The 17300-nt window shown below is 54.6% G+C and overlaps 1 protein-coding gene across 1 annotated transcript in view; it reads right to left on the bottom strand.

Annotated features, from left to right (window-relative positions):
* The window catches only part of Crocc2 (ciliary rootlet coiled-coil, rootletin family member 2), a 68807-nt gene that overhangs the window by 12746 nt on the left and 38761 nt on the right, over positions 1-17300 (bottom strand). Inside the window, exons 20-28 of the mRNA XM_045147934.1 lie at positions 12862-12975; positions 10001-10144; positions 6245-6462; positions 5534-5693; positions 5051-5218; positions 3402-3759; positions 3007-3182; positions 2003-2123; positions 1208-1341 (exon numbers count right to left, since the gene is read on the bottom strand). Coding sequence (XP_045003869.1) covers positions 1208-1341; positions 2003-2123; positions 3007-3182; positions 3402-3759; positions 5051-5218; positions 5534-5693; positions 6245-6462; positions 10001-10144; positions 12862-12975 — 1593 coding nt within the window. The remainder of the gene's footprint in view (positions 1-1207; positions 1342-2002; positions 2124-3006; positions 3183-3401; positions 3760-5050; positions 5219-5533; positions 5694-6244; positions 6463-10000; positions 10145-12861; positions 12976-17300) is intronic.

Below are 17300 nucleotides of genomic sequence, written 5' to 3' on the forward strand. Positions count from 1 at the left end.
CCACTGTCCTTATCCAGGGCCACCTGAGCCCCCACCATCCAGAAGCTGTGGATAAGAGGATCTCTCTGAAAGGGAAGCTCCCTTTCCTCTCACAAACCTCCTGGAGGATAAGGAAGCCCCTTGGAGTTGGCTTCTGTCCTCTGCCTTCCCTTTCCATTGCTGGGAGACATTCCTCAGAGGCTGAGGTCCCTACCTGCCTGCCTGATGTGTGTGGAAGGTCTCTGAGAGCCACTGGATTCCCAGGCTGAGCCCTGCATGAAGAGAGAAAGTGCAGGCCTGGGTGGGGTCTATGACCACAGCTTGGCTTCTGTAGTTGCCACTGAGGTCAAGTGTGGGTGGCAGCCCTGTGGGCCTTGCCTTATAAGTCCATCCCTCCTCATCACTCATCTGTAGCTCTAGTCTTGAAGAGACCCTCAGAGAGGGTGAATTTTGCCCCAGGACCCCATGCCCCACACATGGGTGCGAGCCAGCTTCACTCTTCCAGTAATGAACCCATGGGACCCTTGTTTCCTGACACCTGGGAATGGCCTCCAAGCTGGTTGTGCTGCTTCCATGTCCCTGGGTCTGCCTGGGAAGTTTGGGAAGGCTCCAGCTACCCTCCTGTGCTCTCCCCTGCCTGGAAGAAGCTCAGCCCCTTGTGCATGCCTTCTACTTGCAGTCTGTAGTAGGGTCTCCTCCACAAGAGGGCAGAGGGAGGCTGGGGTCAGGCCCCATTGCTCAGGCATGGCCACTTCCTCTCTAGACCCCAGGTCCTCGTCTGAAACTGCAGCCCTAGAAGCTTCCCCACAGCACAATGCCTGATGTATACTGAGTCCCACACAAGCCCTCTGTGTCAATAACGCAGAATGAAAAGCTGTCTTGATGCAACAGTAAGGTGACCTGAGGAGCTTGGAGCTAGGTATTGGCTCCACACACCTGCCAACATAGCTACCGAGGGAAGGATGGGCCTAGGAAGCTGGGGCCAGGCCCTGGCTCTGCTCTTTGCCTGCTCTGATCTCACGACCAAGGCCTCAATTGAACCCAAAGGCAGCTCTGCTGGAGGTGGGCCTGGGCCTATATTCTGATGACCCTCCAGGTTGTCCACTGTAGCCCAGCCTGCACGCCTTGACAACAGGACCCCCTGGCTCACCCGCTGGCTCCTGCCCTGAACTGAGTTCTCTCAGCACTCCTTTCTCCCTGCCCTGTGGCCACCTCCCAGGGACCCCACCTGCAGCCTCCGCTTCTCTTGGCCTGCAGCTCGTGTGCTCGCTAGGTGCGCGGCTTCCAGCCTTTGCAGTGCCTCCTTCTGTAGGACTCTTGCTGCCTGGGCACTGCGCAGCATGCTCTCTGCCTGGCGCCGGCCTAGGGGAAGCAGCGTAGTTTGGTGATCCTCAGCTTGGCAGACCTGTGGGGTTTCTGTTATCCAGCACTGCCCTCTTCTAGCTTGTAGGCTGCACACTGAGACTCAGAGAGCCTAGCCAGATGCCACCTGGGTTCAGGAATGGAGGGGGCTTCCCATTCCAGGTGATGGGTCCTGGGCTGGTCTGGGGACCCCATTCCAGGTCCCTCTCCCCCTGCCCATCCTCGTCCCTTCCTCCCTTTCTCTCTCCCTCCCTCTTTTCCTCCTTCTCTCTTTACTGGGCCCTGAGCAACACCCCTGGGGTTTCCCCATTAATGGAGGGCTGTAAGTGTAATGTGATGGAGGACAGCCAGGCAGGTCTCTCTGAGGAGAGTCATTTGGGACAGTTCCAAATTAGTCATGTGGTTCTCTGGGCAGGAAAGTCCCAGGCAGGGGGTGCAATGAGCCTGATGTGAGAAGGACAGGAGACTGGTGCAAGGCCCCTGAGATCTTGAGACTCTACCATGACGGGGAGTCACCACTGGAAAAGGTGGTGGTGGGCCAGCCTCTGGTTTTCGTGCTGCCCTGCTCCCTGCTACCCCATGCCCATCCCAAAATCCTCCTGAAACCCTAAAGTGGATAGGAAAGGGAGATGGAGGACTCTCACATAGGAAGGGGGTTCACCTTCCTCAGCTTTGGCCAGGGCCCTCTGCAGCTGCCCCATGCGGCTTTGGATCCGGGCATGCTCACTTTCTGTCTCGCTCAAGCGGCTTCTCAGCCTTGTCACTTGGATGCGGGAGTTGTCCTGAACAGGAGTAAAGGCAGAAGGGTGGCCTGGCAGGTAAGAGGACAGCCCAGTAGTCTAGTGGCAGGTTGGGAGCCAGAGCCAGGGCTCTCAGGGCCAGGGGCGGGCTGCTCATGATCTAGTCTAGGACACCTGGGGTAAGGCAGTGGAGCATGATGGGTCATAGCTGTAGGAAAGACCTGGTTGAGCTGATTCACTGGCCTGGGGTGTACAGAGGCTGAAGGTCTGAAGAGCCCAGGTCTGAGGCACAAACATAGAGTGGGAAGCAGGCAGGGGTGTCCAGAAGGATCTGGTCCTAAGCCAAGGACCCAGATCTGAAAGGATGGGACTCTGTCCCCAAGTCTGGCAGTGGGGCCAGGAGGACCCCGAAGGGAAGAGACGGGAGACCTTAGCAGAGCTCTGTGACTGTCTCTCCCATAGTCCTGCTTACTCTGGTCCTGAATCCAAGTCAGGAAAGGACGGACATGTGGCTTGGTGGAGTCCTGAGACCAGAGGCGTATGAGAGCAGCCATGGGGAAGGAAGTCCCGCATTGGAGACTTTGTGGGGGAACACAAAGAGGATGACCTGGCCAGATCTGTCATACAGTGTCCTCAGTCCCTGGGTATACTTCAGCAGGGCCAGTTCTGGGGGATTTGCTGTCCACTCTGAGGGACAGGGTGGCCCTCAGCCTTATGAGGGCTTGAGGGAGGCTAGCATTCCTGGTGTTAATCACCATGAACAAAGAACTGTCTGCACACTGACCCACAGGGTGCTTGCCAGGATCTCAGCAGGCCTGGACAGACAGATGGACAGCAGTCTGAGTGAGGGTCTGCATTCCATCCTGTCTCTCAAAGCCATAGGCCATGTGCTTACATGGGTAGGAGGACCCCATCCCCACCTTACCCACTCCTGCTGGGTGTCTCTAAGCTTCTGTAGCAGGTCCCTCAGGGCATCCCTCACAGAGGTCACGTCCATAACCTCTAGGTCAGGGTCTCCAGATGTGGGTGAGGGCCATTGGGCTGGTGAGTAGGGCCTGGTAGGGCTGGTACTCTGTCTTCCAGAGCGAACCTGGGATCTGCCTGCACAAGGTGACAGCTGAGGTGATATGGACAGGGACAGAGACAGGTACCCTTCTCTCTGTGGCCCTTGCCCATGGGAGCAGGGGCCAGGGCCATGGTGAGCACTATCTCCTAAAGTTTCTGGAACTGCTCCAGCCTCTTTATCATGTGGGTTGCAAGACCTAGGGAGTGATGAGAGTGCGCAGGTTAGGGACAGAGTGAAGCCAAGAGGACACTGACCTCTTGTGGGGGGTTCGGACCACTCTGGAGAGGTGAAGGGGCTCCTCCCTTGAAGCCGCAGGCCTTGGCGGAGTGTGGAGTACAGCTGGCCCAGATGGACCTTCATGTCCCTCTTGGCACTCACAGCCTGGGCCAGCTCCTGCTCCAGGCTGTGGATCTGGCCATAGGCATTGTCTAGGCGTGCCTGGAGGCTCGTAGCCAGGCTGTTGGCCTTCTGCAGTTTTGTGGTGATGCTGTGAAGCTCTGCCCGCAGGATCTGCCCAAGCGCCTGGCTTTCACGGAGGGGTCCCTCCAGCTGCTTTTCCCTGGCCTCCCCTGTGGCTTCTGTCTCCACTAACTTCTGCCGTAGTTCCAGGACCTGTAGGAGGGATCTTTAGATGTGGGCTCTTAATGCCTGGGATGAATGACTGGTGCTAGCCAGTCCAGTATGGAGACTCAATTCCATCTGCCCTAGGAAGACTTGCCCCTGACCTCTCAGCACTGCCCCGCCCCATGCTGCAGATCACAGCGGGAAGGCCTCCCTTGTGTTTGGTAGGTGGGACGCTTCAGCCAGCAGTATGTCCTATAGCAAGAAATCTCTGCGGACAGCCTCCTGAAAATAACCAGTCAGAGCCGCAGACCACCTATCCCCTCTTGCCAGGGACCCACCTCAACCACCCCTCTTTATCTGCTGCTGCAGAGCCTGGTCATGACCCAGATATGCCCAACTAAGTTCCTATTCTTGGAACAACAGCTGCACCTCCAGGTATCCCTTAGATATAGTGTGCAGGAGCAAGGAGTATGCAAGCTGTGGGGAAAGGAGCAGGGAGTAGGACCCTGAGCCAGGGCTTCAGGGCCTGGCCTCACCTCACGTCCCTGTGCAGTGGCTATGGCATAAAAATGTCCCTATTCACGGAAGGTGGTATGGGACTGAGCCATAAGGGTCACACAGGTTGGAAAGCAAGTCTCACATTCTCTGGGCATGGCTGGTGCTCAAGGTGGCCAAGCATGCATAGATGTACGTTGAGCTGGGCTCTATGCAGGCTGGGGACAGTGGGGCTCAGGGGAGGCCCCTCTGGCATGGGCATGCAGCAGCCCTTCAGCACACTGAACCTGAAGCCCAGGCTGTGCACCTAGGAGCCGGGGGGTGGGGGTTGCGCACAGGTGTTGGGAGGTGGTGGAATGTGTGTGGATGAGGAGCTTGGGGACACACATGTGGGAGCTGAATGTATGGTAATGAGGAGAGGCGAGAACCCAGGCATGAGCTTAGTGTCCTATAGTTCTTTAGGAATCCTTCGTTATGAAGCCTCTCTGCCTGTCTCTCCCCTGCTCAGAATTCTGTGTGGCACCTGAGCATAACTTGGCCCTTTTCTTATACACAAGCCCCAGGAAATCAGGGAGTTTACTTCCATAGCTGGATCTTGCCTCAGAACCCTCTTACCTGCTCCTTGTTGCACACGGTCAAGTTGCACACTGCTATGCATGAGGGCTATGAAGGGCACATCAGAGAGGAAGTGGGCACTCTGGCCTCTCCCCATTGTTCCCCACCTCTGACTTCTGCCTCCCACCTAGGATCCCTTGCTTTGATGTTCCCGTGCACACTGGCCTGGCTGCACTTAAATGGACCAGAGCTCAGTGGCCCCTCTGAGAGAGGCAAGCATCCCTCCTACCTCCTTCTGGGCACTCTCGTGAGCAGCCTGGGCCTCAGCTGCCTGTTTCTGCAGCTCCAGTTCCTTCCGCCGGCTCTGTTGCTGCTGCTGTGCGTCCTGCAAGCCTTGAGCCTGCAGGTTGCTTATTGTCTGGTTCTTCCTCTGGTTTTCAGCCTCCAGTGTCCTCACCTGGGGTCAAGGGGTGATCCTTCAGTCTCCCCGACCCCTGCCTCTGCTCACACTCAGGGGTCATAAGATATGTCCACTCCGGACAAGAGGCCCTGGGGTTCAACCTGGGCACTTTTCAGACACACACCTGGGCCTCCTCTCTGAGATGGGGATGCTGAGCTGTGGAGGCAGCTCTTGAGTTAGCCATGGCTCTAACCAGAGCCACCCTTCAAAAGGACAGGGATAGAAGCTGGCGCCCAGGGTGGCTATGAGGTAGAAGTGGAAGGTAACAACAATGGGCAGCCTGGCTGGGGGGGGGGGGAGGGCGACCCTCACCTGTCTGAGGCATGCCTGGAGCTCCCTGCGGGTGTCTCCCTGCCCCTGCTTCAGTTCTTGTAGCCGGGCCCTCAGCTCACAGGCTTCCTTCTGAGCCACTGCATGGGCCTCCTCCAGCACAAGCAGCTTCTGCTCCTGTTCCTCCTTGGACCGCTTGAACCTGAGCAGGCCACAGGCTGGCCAGATACTGGACCCAGAACTCCCCAGGGGACTCCTCCCTGGGGAGATGATGTCCCCAGTGTGCACTGTACATTGTGTCCCAAATCCTCCAAAGGGCTCCCTGTCACCTTTGGCCCATCTAGGTCTGAGTGCCTGCAAGTGTAGTCCCTGTCCAGTATCCACTGCCATCCCTTTAGGCCACTTTCCTTGCCTCTCCAGCACATGTCCAAGGATTCCACGTCTAGCTCCAGCCAGCCAGGCCACTCATAGGAACCTTCTTGGAGCCTGCGAAGGAGGCTCCAGGTCCCCAGCCTGTCTGGTCTGCTGGATGGGACCTCTTTAAGGGCAGGGACAAGTTGGTCTGGCTCCCAGCCTCCTTGCATGGTCTGGTACTTTTAGACATCTTAAACTGGGCATGTGGAGGTTAGTGTTGCTCCCTCATGGCTTGCCTGGCCCAGCCTTATGGGCTGCCTCATGCTCTGTTCCCTCATCCTGCCCAAATAGCAGGGCATTAGGCTTCCCCATAGCTATTCCACAGGGCAGCCACCATACCTGGCCTTCTCTTGCTTGGCCCGGCAGATGGCTGCCCGCAGCTCAGTGTTGGAGTGCTGCAGCACATCCTTCTCTCGGGTCTCATCATCCAGTGCTCGATGGGCTTCCAGGGCCTCTCTGTGCAGTTTCTCACAGCTCTCCTCGCTGTCCTGCAGTGCTCGGCGCAGCTCGGCCAGCCCTTCCTGGGCAGTGGTCAGCTGTGCCCTCAGCCCCTTGGACTGGGGGAGAAGTATTCTCTAGTGTCCAGCTGAGGGCTTTGGACTATGGATTCATAAGCAGCTGTTCCAGGCAACCCACAAGGAAGTACAGGGTTCTAACTTGCCAGGGCAGCACTTGAAAGAGAAGCAGATTCCTGGGGTACCACCTCTTCCGTAAGCACTGAAGTCTTGTCCCAGAGCCCAGGCAGTCCCCACCCTGGACCTTCATGGGCCTGGCTCTATCCTGTGTTCACTCCCTGATCTCTGGTATGTTGATTAGTGGTCAGCAGGGTATGCCTGGGACATGGCTTTGTCTACACATCTGCACAACCCCACAATCCAGCTGCTACTGCTAATGGCTCCTCCTATCCACCACCAGCTCTTTTCCTTCCACAACCATGTGAGCAGCTAGTCAGCAGGCTGGTGGGATGAACACTGATCACTGCATAGTTCTGGGTTTATCCGCCACCTCCTGCGCCTCCTCTTCTTTCTCTAATGGTGTGGGAAATGAGGGGAGTGAGGGTCTTGATGCCCTCTGTATCCTCCAGCATATTTGGGACCCCACGGGCCAGGCTGCTCAGCTGATGGGGCAAGAGACCTCTAAGAGGCTCAATCCACAGGACTGTGGACCCCTCGGACAAGAAGTGAGAGTTAGGTGCCCATGGCAGGTGGGTGCTGGAGCTAACAGAAACTCTCTGAACCCTGATCTCTACTCCTGGTTATTAGGCCACTCAGTACCTCTGTAGGATGACTCAAGGGAGTAAGGGGCCATGGGAGTGAGTCTTCATTCTCTATCAGCCAGCCCAGGGCCCAGAGGGTGACCCTATCATGCTGGGACCAGTGCAGTTACATAAACAAAAGTCCAGCCTGCAAGCTGAGGCATAGGGGCTGGTGGGGAGGCACATCTTGGTTTCCTGCCCTAGTATAAGAGGTATCTCTGGGCACTCAGGCTACACAGAGCCCTTGTGGAAGGGTGTAATGGAAGGGTGGCCCATCTTTAACTGCCAGGCTGTCTGATGGAGACATGACAAGGCCTCCCAGTCCTGAGCTTTGACCCTCACCAGAAGTCTCAGAGAAAACTCCATCCTGGCTCTCAAATATCCCTGGGGAGGAGGTGGAGGAGCCAGCAGGGACATGCTGGGGAAGCCACAGAATTCAGCGACTCTGAGTGGCTGGTTTGCCAAACACAAACCCCTCTTTGCTGGCTGTTTTCTTGGGACATTGTCCAGGCCCCTGGCCGGCCTGGCTCTAGAGTCCGCTGCTGTCATTGTTGTTCTGTTTTTGGGAAGGGCCGGGGCCTCCCCGCTGCTCCCCACCCACCCCCCACATGTGGGAGCCACAACCGTGCCGAGCATTTTCCGCTGAGCTCAGCAGAATCCACCCAGAAGGTCAAGGACCAGGGAAAGGGCTTGTCCATCATAAAAGGGGCTGTGCTCATTTCCCGGAGCACAGGAGAAGAAAGCGAGCAAAACAAATGGGGGAAGGGCCCCTGCTGCCTGGCCCCTCCTCCCCTGTGCCTTGCACCTCCTCCACCTCCTCATGAGGACAACCATCCCTTCTGCAGGAATTTTACAGCCAAATCACTTAATGTGATTATAATAATTATTTCTTTACTAGAAGTTGTTTAAACAGCCTCTTTTGAAATCTCCTGCAGGGAGACAGCCCCAGAGCTCTGCAAGGAGAAGACAGCAGGACAAGCAGGGGAGGGGGTGGAGGTACACAGTGGTGTGTGTGTGTGTGCGCGCGCGCGCGTGTGCGCATGTGTGTTTATACATGCATGCTTCGGTGTGCCCCCGAGAGGGTATGTGTGTGCATGTGTTGACACCTCCTTATCCATCCACGATGGCTGTGTTTCTATACATGCATTTTTGTCCACCTTGTGCCATATGTTGTCGCATATGTGAGTGAGCACTGTGAGTGAGTGGTGTGGGCATATGCATGCTTCACAGTGCAAAAACTCCACTGTATGTGTGTCCATGTACACAGATGTGAGTGATCTCAAGTTGCACAGGATGTGCACGTATGTGGGCGGTATCCACATGTGGGTCTGCCTGCACATACATGCATGTGAACCCCAAGCAGGGCCAGGAGAGCCAGAAAGTTCTACTAGTTGAAAGTTGAGGAAATGGTGTCGTTTCCATGGTAACTCTGGGCCAGCCTGGCGCCTGGGAGGCTCTTCTGCCTGTTTCTCTGTGATTATTCCTCTTTATCCCTGAATCCTCCTGTCACCCCTCAATCCCTTTCTGGGGCCCCCACTCACTTTATGCAGGTTGCCACTCCAAAAACTTATCTTTTCTATGAGGCCTGAGTCCTTTGTCCCACCAGAACAAATGTACCCCTCCCCGGATGCTCCCCCCACTGCCCCCAGTTTTGAATTTTGCTTTGCTTCCTCATGTGGCCACTGACCAGGCCTGACTTTGAAATCTGTTGGAAGGAATCCGTTGTCTTTGGGGCCAATGTAAACAGCCCATCAGGTTCAGTCATGCCTCCTTCCTCTCCTGAGCTCTTGGATGGCCCCTTGGGGCATGTTTGGGAAGGGCAAGCCCCTCTCCTCACCACAGCAGGCCAGCTGCCCTGCTTGCCAGCCTTGGCACACAGCCCAGGAGTTGTGAGGCTGCTTTGCCCCCGTGGGCCCACCTGAGCTCAGGCTGATCCCCCCCATCCCAGCCCCAATCCACATACCCTCCTGCCCTTGCCTCTCCCAGGTGCCCCAAGTCCTGTCAGAGCTCCTCAGAAACACCTTTCCATCTGCATGCCTGCTGGGCCCCAGCTTTGCCTAGTAGTGGCCTCTTCTGGTCCCTTCCAAGATCATCCCCCACCCCACCATGATCATATGGCTCCTGGGGCCTCTGTGTTGACAAGAGAGCTGTGGTCAGGCTCATGAATCTACTTCTCACCCCTCTACCCTGGACACCCAAACCTACCCTCACCTCACATCAATCCTCCATCCAGTGGAACTCAGCACTGTTTCTACTGGGGTCTCCCCACTGAGGGTTAGGTGGAAGGATCTCTGGAAGAGTCTCTCCCTCCCACCCAGGGTGACAGCAACCTCTCAGGCAGGCCTCAGGAGGAGGCTCCAGCTACTGCATGAAGATGGCCTCTCCCATCTGACTCTCAATCTCGCCTGGACCATGAAATTCTGACCAATTGTCCATGGCTGGCTTCTGAGGGTGGCATGCCCTTGACCTCCCACCAGGAGCACAGGTTCTCTGTTGCCTTCCTAGGATGAGACAGGCTCAGTGGAGCCATGTCTGGGACCAGCATTTACCTGTAGCAACCTAGAACGGCCCCATTCTCGCTTAGCCAAGACTCTTCTTAGTCAAATATGCTTTCTCCAGAGGTTAAAATCTACCACTTGGACTTTAGAATGATTCCTTCTTTCCACCAAACCATAGCTAGTTCTCCCAGTCCAAGGCAGGAGCCAGGTGCCATTTCACCTCCTGGCTGGTGCACCAAGTCAGGGCAACTATTTGCTGCCTGAGCCCTGGGCCACTCCTCTTCCCCCCACACCCTCACTCCACCAGCACCCCTCCCCACATTCTGGAGACAGCTTCCTCACCTCTCTCCATGCATTGCTCCTCTCTGCTGTCATCTCCTGGAGCATCTTTCTCAGAGTTGTAGCCTCTTTCTGGTGGGTAGAGATGGCCTTCTCAAAGTGGGCCTGGAGGGTCCTCAGTTCCTTGGTCATTGTGGCAATAGTGGTCTGGAGAGATAGTGACCACTTGGCATCAGGAAGGCCAACCTGAGGCCTGGCAGCAGCCAGTTTATCATGCTAAGTGTCAGGCTGTATGGTGAGACATGTGAAGTGGATGCTCTGAAGGGGGCTCCTTGTGAAGGAGGGCTGAGGCTCTGACCCTGTTTCTGTGCTTTTCCTTTGGGGTCTCCAAGCCCAGTGGCAGGTGGGCAGCAGTTAGGGGGCCCAGGTGTCCAATCCTTGTCCTACCTAACACATTCCTATTCAGTCCATACAACTATGTAGAAAGGAGATAGGAAAGGCTGCTTGGCCTTTGCCACTACCAGGTGAGGCTCCCTGGTTAGGCAATGGAGCTGGGGCTGAGAATTTGCCCTTGTTAACTTGCTGACCTGGGCCTGGTTGGACATGGAGCACCCCAGGACCCAGGTTCTACGTCCTGCAGCATCTACTGTGGCCATGTTGGAAGTGAAGACAACTTATGTTCCCAGAGGAGGGGCCTCCAGCTCCCCTCGCTGGGTGTCTGGGCCCATCATTGTGGGGCAAGAAGACTACATCCAGGATAAAGATGCAATGGAGGGGGTGCTGCTAACCACACATGTCCCTATCCACCTGTCATTCAGTTTCTGGAACTGTTCAATGGGCAGGTGGCATTAGGTGACATTCCACTACCCTACCTGCTGTAAGCATGTGTTCCCACAGTAATGCTTACAGGGATGCTGCCATTACAGTCTCCCAGCTCTGACAGCACTGTGGACTCAGTGTAGCCCAGCCTGTTTTCTTTGCCTCCTGCTGACTGCTGGACACCTGAAGGAGGCCGTGGGCCTCTGGGCAGCAGGACCTCAGTTCTGTCTGAGGCACTTCCCCTGGAGGTCACTGTGCTCACCTTGAAGCTGCTGTGCTGAGGCCCAGGACAGGCCCTGGCAAAGAGCTCCCCCCTCACCCTACCCCCAGCCCAGGCCTCAGACAGTTCTGCCCCAGGATCTAGGGTCCCCAGTATTTGGGGATAGCACTGTTCCCCTTCAGGCTATAGTACCTGTGAGGCTGAGGACTGTCACACAGCTGAGCAGAGCAACCGGGTTGCTGGTGGGATCAAGGTCCCTCCAGAGGGGCTGGAGAGATGGCTTAGCAGTTAAATGCTTGCCTGTGAAGTCTAAGGACCCCAGGTTGAGGCTCGATTCCCCAGGACCCATGTTAGCCAGATGCACAAGGGGGCACACGCGTCTGGAGTTCGTTTGCAGAGGCTGGAGGCCCTGGTGTGCCCATTCTTTCCCTCTCTCTGCCTCTCTTTCTCTGTGTGTCTGTCGCTCTCAAATAAATAAATAAAAATAAACAAAAATATATTTTTTTAAAAAAGGTCCCTCCACAGCCCACGGTGTTACAGAGGAGCATGGGTGCCATATGAGGACCCTACTCTTATCTGCCACATTCTGCAGGCCAGTATCTGGGGGCACTGCCATGTGGGGCTTCCATCTGCCCTGCCTCCTATTCTGTCCTCTGGCCCCAGTATTCTTCTTGATGGACACACGTTATTGTGGAGGCCAATGGCCAGTACTGCCTGCTCAGTGAGGCTGTGACCCACTGTGACCCTCAGGTTTGGGCTTCCACAGGCAGTGTTGACTTATGCCAGAGGGTCCCTCTGCCTAAAGGTGGCTTTGTGTTGTGTCATCCCCACAGCTGGGGCTCCTTGCCCCCTTCTCGGCGGGTTTTAGTTTACATTTTCTGAGCTGAGGTGGCAAAAGAACCCTTAACGAGTTCCTTGAGGAGTACTGGCTGGAAGGCCTGGTCCCCAGCCCAGGGGGAGACTTGGCTACCATAAGAGCAGGCTCCCAAAGCCAGAGCTGCCTCCCACAGAGGCCCCTCTGTGAGTGAGAGTGGCAGCTCCCCAGGTCTCAGGATGCTTTTCTGGTTCCCTGCCCACAGGGTAGAGACTCATAGGGTATAGCTTGGAAGGATGGGCACAACCGCAGACTGAAGACCCCTTCAGGCTCGTGCCAGGGAAGTGCTGCCCAGGCCTGAGGCTGGGAACAGAGCAGTAAGACTGGAAGCAAGGCAGAACCTCTTGGGGTGGGGCAAGGTGCCCCTTTGTTCACCTTGTTCAGTGACTGGGGATTTGGGTAATGGTGTCAGTCAGGAGGGATGAAGTCACACCTTCTGTCATGTTCTTTCCTGTTGCACAGCTCTGGGGATCAGCCCTGACTCCTCCCAGGGTCAGAGTCACTAGGTGGTCTCCCCAGGCTCTGCTGTCTGTGAAGGGACTCTCTAGTGGCAAGTCCCGAGAGGCCTGTGTGTGTATAACACTGGCTTTATTGGAACCAGCTCAAGCGTAATGCTGCTCAAGTGTAGATCAACAGGTGGGGACACAGCCTGGTCCATTCCTCCCCCAGCTGTTACTAGCCGGGGTACAGCCCACCCCAGGCCTTTCTTCTCTAGCCTTGGCCAGCTTTGAGTGCAGGAGACACTGGGCCAGAGGAGTCTCAGTGCCCGTGGCCACCATAGACAGGGACAGAGCCATAGCCACAGCTGCTGGGCTTTTCCTGTCATTGAGATAGTCTCCTCCCAGCCAAGGACCTGGAGACATCAGGAGAGATAAGACTTAGGAAGGTGTGGGGCAGAAGACCCTGCCTGGGTCAGGCAGGAAGGGATGCCTTGGCATGGGCTAGCACTAGTGTGGCTATGCGTAATCAGGGAGGGCGTCTGGCTCTTGGCTGGGGATAGGTCGTGCTCACCTCAGCTTGTGTTTGTTGGCTCTGGGCCTCCTGCCGTGTTCTTTCTAGCTCCCTGGTGGCCCCAGAGAGCTCTTTGCTCAACAGGGTCCTCTCTGCTTCCTTCAGAGACAGGGCCTAGATATGACAAGACAGGATGCTTTAGAGAGAACTGGGGAGCTCAGGGAAAATGCTAGGGCTCCCTCTCCAAGGAGAGGCAGGGCATAACTGTGAGGTCCCTGCCAGGTTCAACAGCTCCTATCTCTGGGGGTAGTCTTGAGTCCTGGCCTTCATGTGGAGTGTGATTCCTCCATCCTACACCCCCCTTTGAGGTGCCTGCTCAGTAATTCCCTCACAGCACCTCCGTCCTCTCCTGGTTTTCACTGGGTAGATTGGTGCTTCACAACCTCCCATCATTCTAGGCATTGCTTCCTACAGTGTGCAGGAAGAAACCACTGGTGGCACCCACGCCCTGAAAACCCTTGTCTAAGGGCATGAGCAGGACACAGTAGCCAGAGCCAGAGCTCTGCCCCAGCTCCTTGGAAAGGCTGTGGAGGGTGGAAGAACTTGGTGGTACCCATCAGAATCACCAGGGCAGGAGGGCAAGTCTCTCTGCCCAGGTCCACTGGGGTCTGCACGTGGGATACAGCATAATCCAGCCATGTCTCATTGATCACTGTTTGTAACATGTCTTGTAAAAGCAACAAAATTGCACCAATGGAGCCACTAAAACCAGCAGATACTAACACACCAACAAATACTACAGAACTTTAGCAGCCATGTAAAGGAACCGCCCAGAGGAGGGAAGTGTGCTAGGATGTACTGATGATGCATCCTAGGAGGTTGAGGGTCACCTCTTTTAGTATTAAAGAGGTGAGAAAAGGGAGCCCCATACAGCTGGCCCCTCTAAGGACGGCTCACATGCAGGACACATCAGTAGCATCAGGATCAAGCTAGTGCTTTGTGGTTTGATTCCCTCTCGGATACTGGGCGGCTGTAGTGAACAGCACCCCGGCAGTCCCATGCTGACTTGCAGGAAGAAACACAACTCGTTGCTGAGTGAGGCTGCTCCGTCAGTCAGCTGCACGGAATGCACTTTAACACTTGAGACTTCCAAGGCATATCTGCAGGTAACCTGTCCTAAGTCAAGAAGAATCTGACATTCTTTTTTTTTTTTTTCCGAGGTAGGGTCTCACTCTGGTCCAGGCTGACCTGGAATAAACTCTGTCATCTCAGGGTGGCCTTGAACTCATGGTAATCCTCCTACCTCTGCCTCCCGAGTGCTGGGATTAAAGGCGTGCGCCACCACGCCCGGCTTGAATCTGGCATTCTTAATTGCACATAATCTCCAGGGGGATTTTGCATACAGACCCATCTGGTCTTTGTCCTGGGCCCTGGGAGGGAGCTTCTAAACCTGGGGCCTGCCCATATGAGTAGCACCCATCCCTGGTGGTGGCTCTGGGACACACTTGAGTTTATATGCATGGGGCAGCTGTGTCAGCAGAGGGCTGGGGCTTTGAGCTTTGACCTCGACTCCTGGCCCTAAGAGAAGGCTGGAAACAAACTTCAGTCATATGCCAGTCATGCCATTGATCATGCCAGGCACTGAAGCCCCAACAAGAGGCCTGGGTGCCAGCTCAAGGAACTTCCTGATGGCAGACACAGATGGGCTGGGAGGGTGATGGGCCAATTCTGCAGGAAGGCTGAGGCCCAGATGGGCCCAGATCTCATCCTGTGTGTTTCTTCTGGCTTGTGGCCTTTGGATAAAACTGATAGTAGGTGTGGCACCTTTCTGAGTTCCTGGGGTCTTTCCTGTTAGTGACCATGTGAGGGGCTGTAGGAGCTCCCTAGCTTGTAGTTGCTCTGGTGAGACGTGTGAGTGGCTGGAGATCCTAGAGCTTTTAGCTAGTGTCCGAGCAGACTGTGCCTCTAACCTGTGGGGACTGCACTAGTTCCTAGCAGCTAGCAGCCCAATGCACCACCATACTGCTAAGGACTTTTGCAAGAATGACAATGGTTTCCTGGGAAGCAGGTATGGCCGGGGCAGTAATGGGGGCTCTTTGTTTCCTGATGAGCAGGATTGAGGCTCTTTGCTAAATAGCTCTCCATGTTTTGAGCAATTTCAAAAATCCATACTCCTTCCTTACTCTATCTTCTCCCTCCTTAAAGACCACAGTTTTTTTTTTTTCTTTCTCTGTATGACATATTTCCACTAACTGCCTACTCCTGACTTACAGGGACTTTGAGGCCAGGGGTCTTGTCTTTCCCTCTTGAAGGCTTCATTAATGAGCACCTCAAAAAAATACTTGTTAAGGGCTGGAGAGTGTCTTAGTGGTTAAGCACTTGCCTATGAAGCCTAAGGACCCTGATTCAAGGCTTGATTCCCCAGGACCCACATTAGCCAGATGCACAAGGGGGCGCACGCATCTGGAGTTCATTTGCAGTAGCTGGAGGCCCTGGTGCACCCATTCTCTCTCTCTCTGCCTCTTTCTTGCTCTGTCTGTCGCTCTCAAATAAATAAATAAAAAGAAGGAACAAGAAAATACTTGCTGAGGGCTAGAGAGATGGCTTAGCGGTTAAGGCGCTTGCCTGCGAAGCCTAAGGACCCAGGTTTGATTTTCCAGGTCCTAAGTAAGCTAGATGCACAAAGTGCCACATGCATCTGGAGTTCGTGTGCAATGGCTAAAAGCCCTGGTGTGCCCATTCTCGCTCTTCCTCTCTTTCTGTCTCAAATTAAAAAATAAAATACTTGAACTTTTACACAAAGTTTCACAAAAGACAGAAGTATGGTATTCAGTGTGGTGAGTTGAGCAAGTCCCAATGCAGACCCAGAAGGCCATGAGGGCGATGAACGAGGGACATGTCTCTCCAGCCATTTGTCATGCTCCTGGTCTCTTCTTGGCTGAAGACTGTCATAGGACCAATATTGTTGTGGTTCCCTCTGGGAAGCATGCGTGTTGGGTCTTCTTCACCTCTGTGTTGGCACAAGGGGCAATAAGCAGGGCAGGTAGAGGTCCAGGGAAGGTTCACTGGCCTTCTAGATTACAATCTTGGGCACAATGTATTCGGGTCATGCTGTGGTCTAGGAAAACCATAGAAGCCATCTGCTTAACCTGTTTTCCTCTGACTGATTCCCTGTCCTGGGGTTGTATGTGCAACTGGAAAGCTACAATCATAGCATGGGCAGTGTTGCCTACTGGGTGGTCTGGGATGGCAGTGAGGGCCTTGACCACTGCCCACTCCCCAGATGTGTTGGTTCCCTGAGCCTTTTATTATATGTGTATGAGGGTGATGCCACTGTATCCTAATGGCCATTCTTTCTTCCTCTCTCCTCCTCCATGGGCACTGCTCAGCCTCAGCCTCAGCCTTTTCCCCTCCTCCCTCCCGGGCTCCAGCTTCACTGACCCTAGTTCCCTTCATATCATCTCTGCTCAGGAGAAGCCCCTGCTCCCCACCATCTCAGCCTGGCACCAGAGACTCTTTGTGACCCGTTGCTGCCTTGCTCATACCCAGCCTGGTGGCCACAAGCAAATATGGCATCCCAGACACTCCCGAAAGCTCACACCCCAGGCCTCTGATCCATTTGCTAGGCATCTGCTTCCTCCAGCACAGTTTGCAAAGAGGTGGGCAGTTAAGAGCACAGATTTCTTGGCCCAAAGGGTATGCCATGCAGCTTCCAGCAAGGGGGACAGACATATATGGACAAACCTCAGTTTTCTACTAGTGAAATGGACTCATAAGAGCTTGTACTTCAGAGTGCTGACAATGAGAAATGCCATGTGAAGATAAACGTTGGCTTTTCCAGCCACCAAAATTCCTCCCTTGCGATTTGTGATTTGTAATTTGTGTGGACAACTTATTGTCCTTTCTCACTGCATGATGAGGTATATAAACATGTGTATTTGTCTGCTCCATTCCCCCAGCAGTGAACTCATCAGGGGTTGCCCAGTGCCCTAGAGAAGTTTGGTCCAAGGGTGACTTTTTAGCCCCAGTATCTTGGCTTCAGTTTATGGGATAGAAGGATGGTCAGGGTGGCCGAGAGCTGTGTGGCTGAATTGGTGGTCAGGCTAGAGAGTCTGACAAGTGACTGGATAAGTGGATGACAAGGTGAATTGATGGTTGGCTAATTGGGTATGTGGATGGACATCTAAATGTGCTGCTAGATGGAAAGGTGTCTAGTTGGTGGATGGATGAATGGGCAAGTTAATAGATGGATGGTCATCTATGTGGGTGGATACGTTGGAGTGTGTTTGGGGGGCCATGCATGTAGATGGAAAGAAGGAAAGACATTTAAGTGAGTAGAAGAATATTCAAATGAATGGAGGGACACTCAAGTTCAATGGATAGAAATATGGATGAATGTGCAGGTAGGTGAATGTGTGTGTATATAGGTGGACATGTGGTTTTATGTATGTATGTATGAATGAATGGGTAGACATGTAGGTGCTTGTATGTATGTGTGG

The sequence above is a fragment of the Jaculus jaculus genome, chromosome 4 (genome assembly GCF_020740685.1).
Source record: "Jaculus jaculus isolate mJacJac1 chromosome 4, mJacJac1.mat.Y.cur, whole genome shotgun sequence".
Taxonomy (NCBI): Eukaryota; Metazoa; Chordata; class Mammalia; order Rodentia; family Dipodidae; genus Jaculus; species Jaculus jaculus.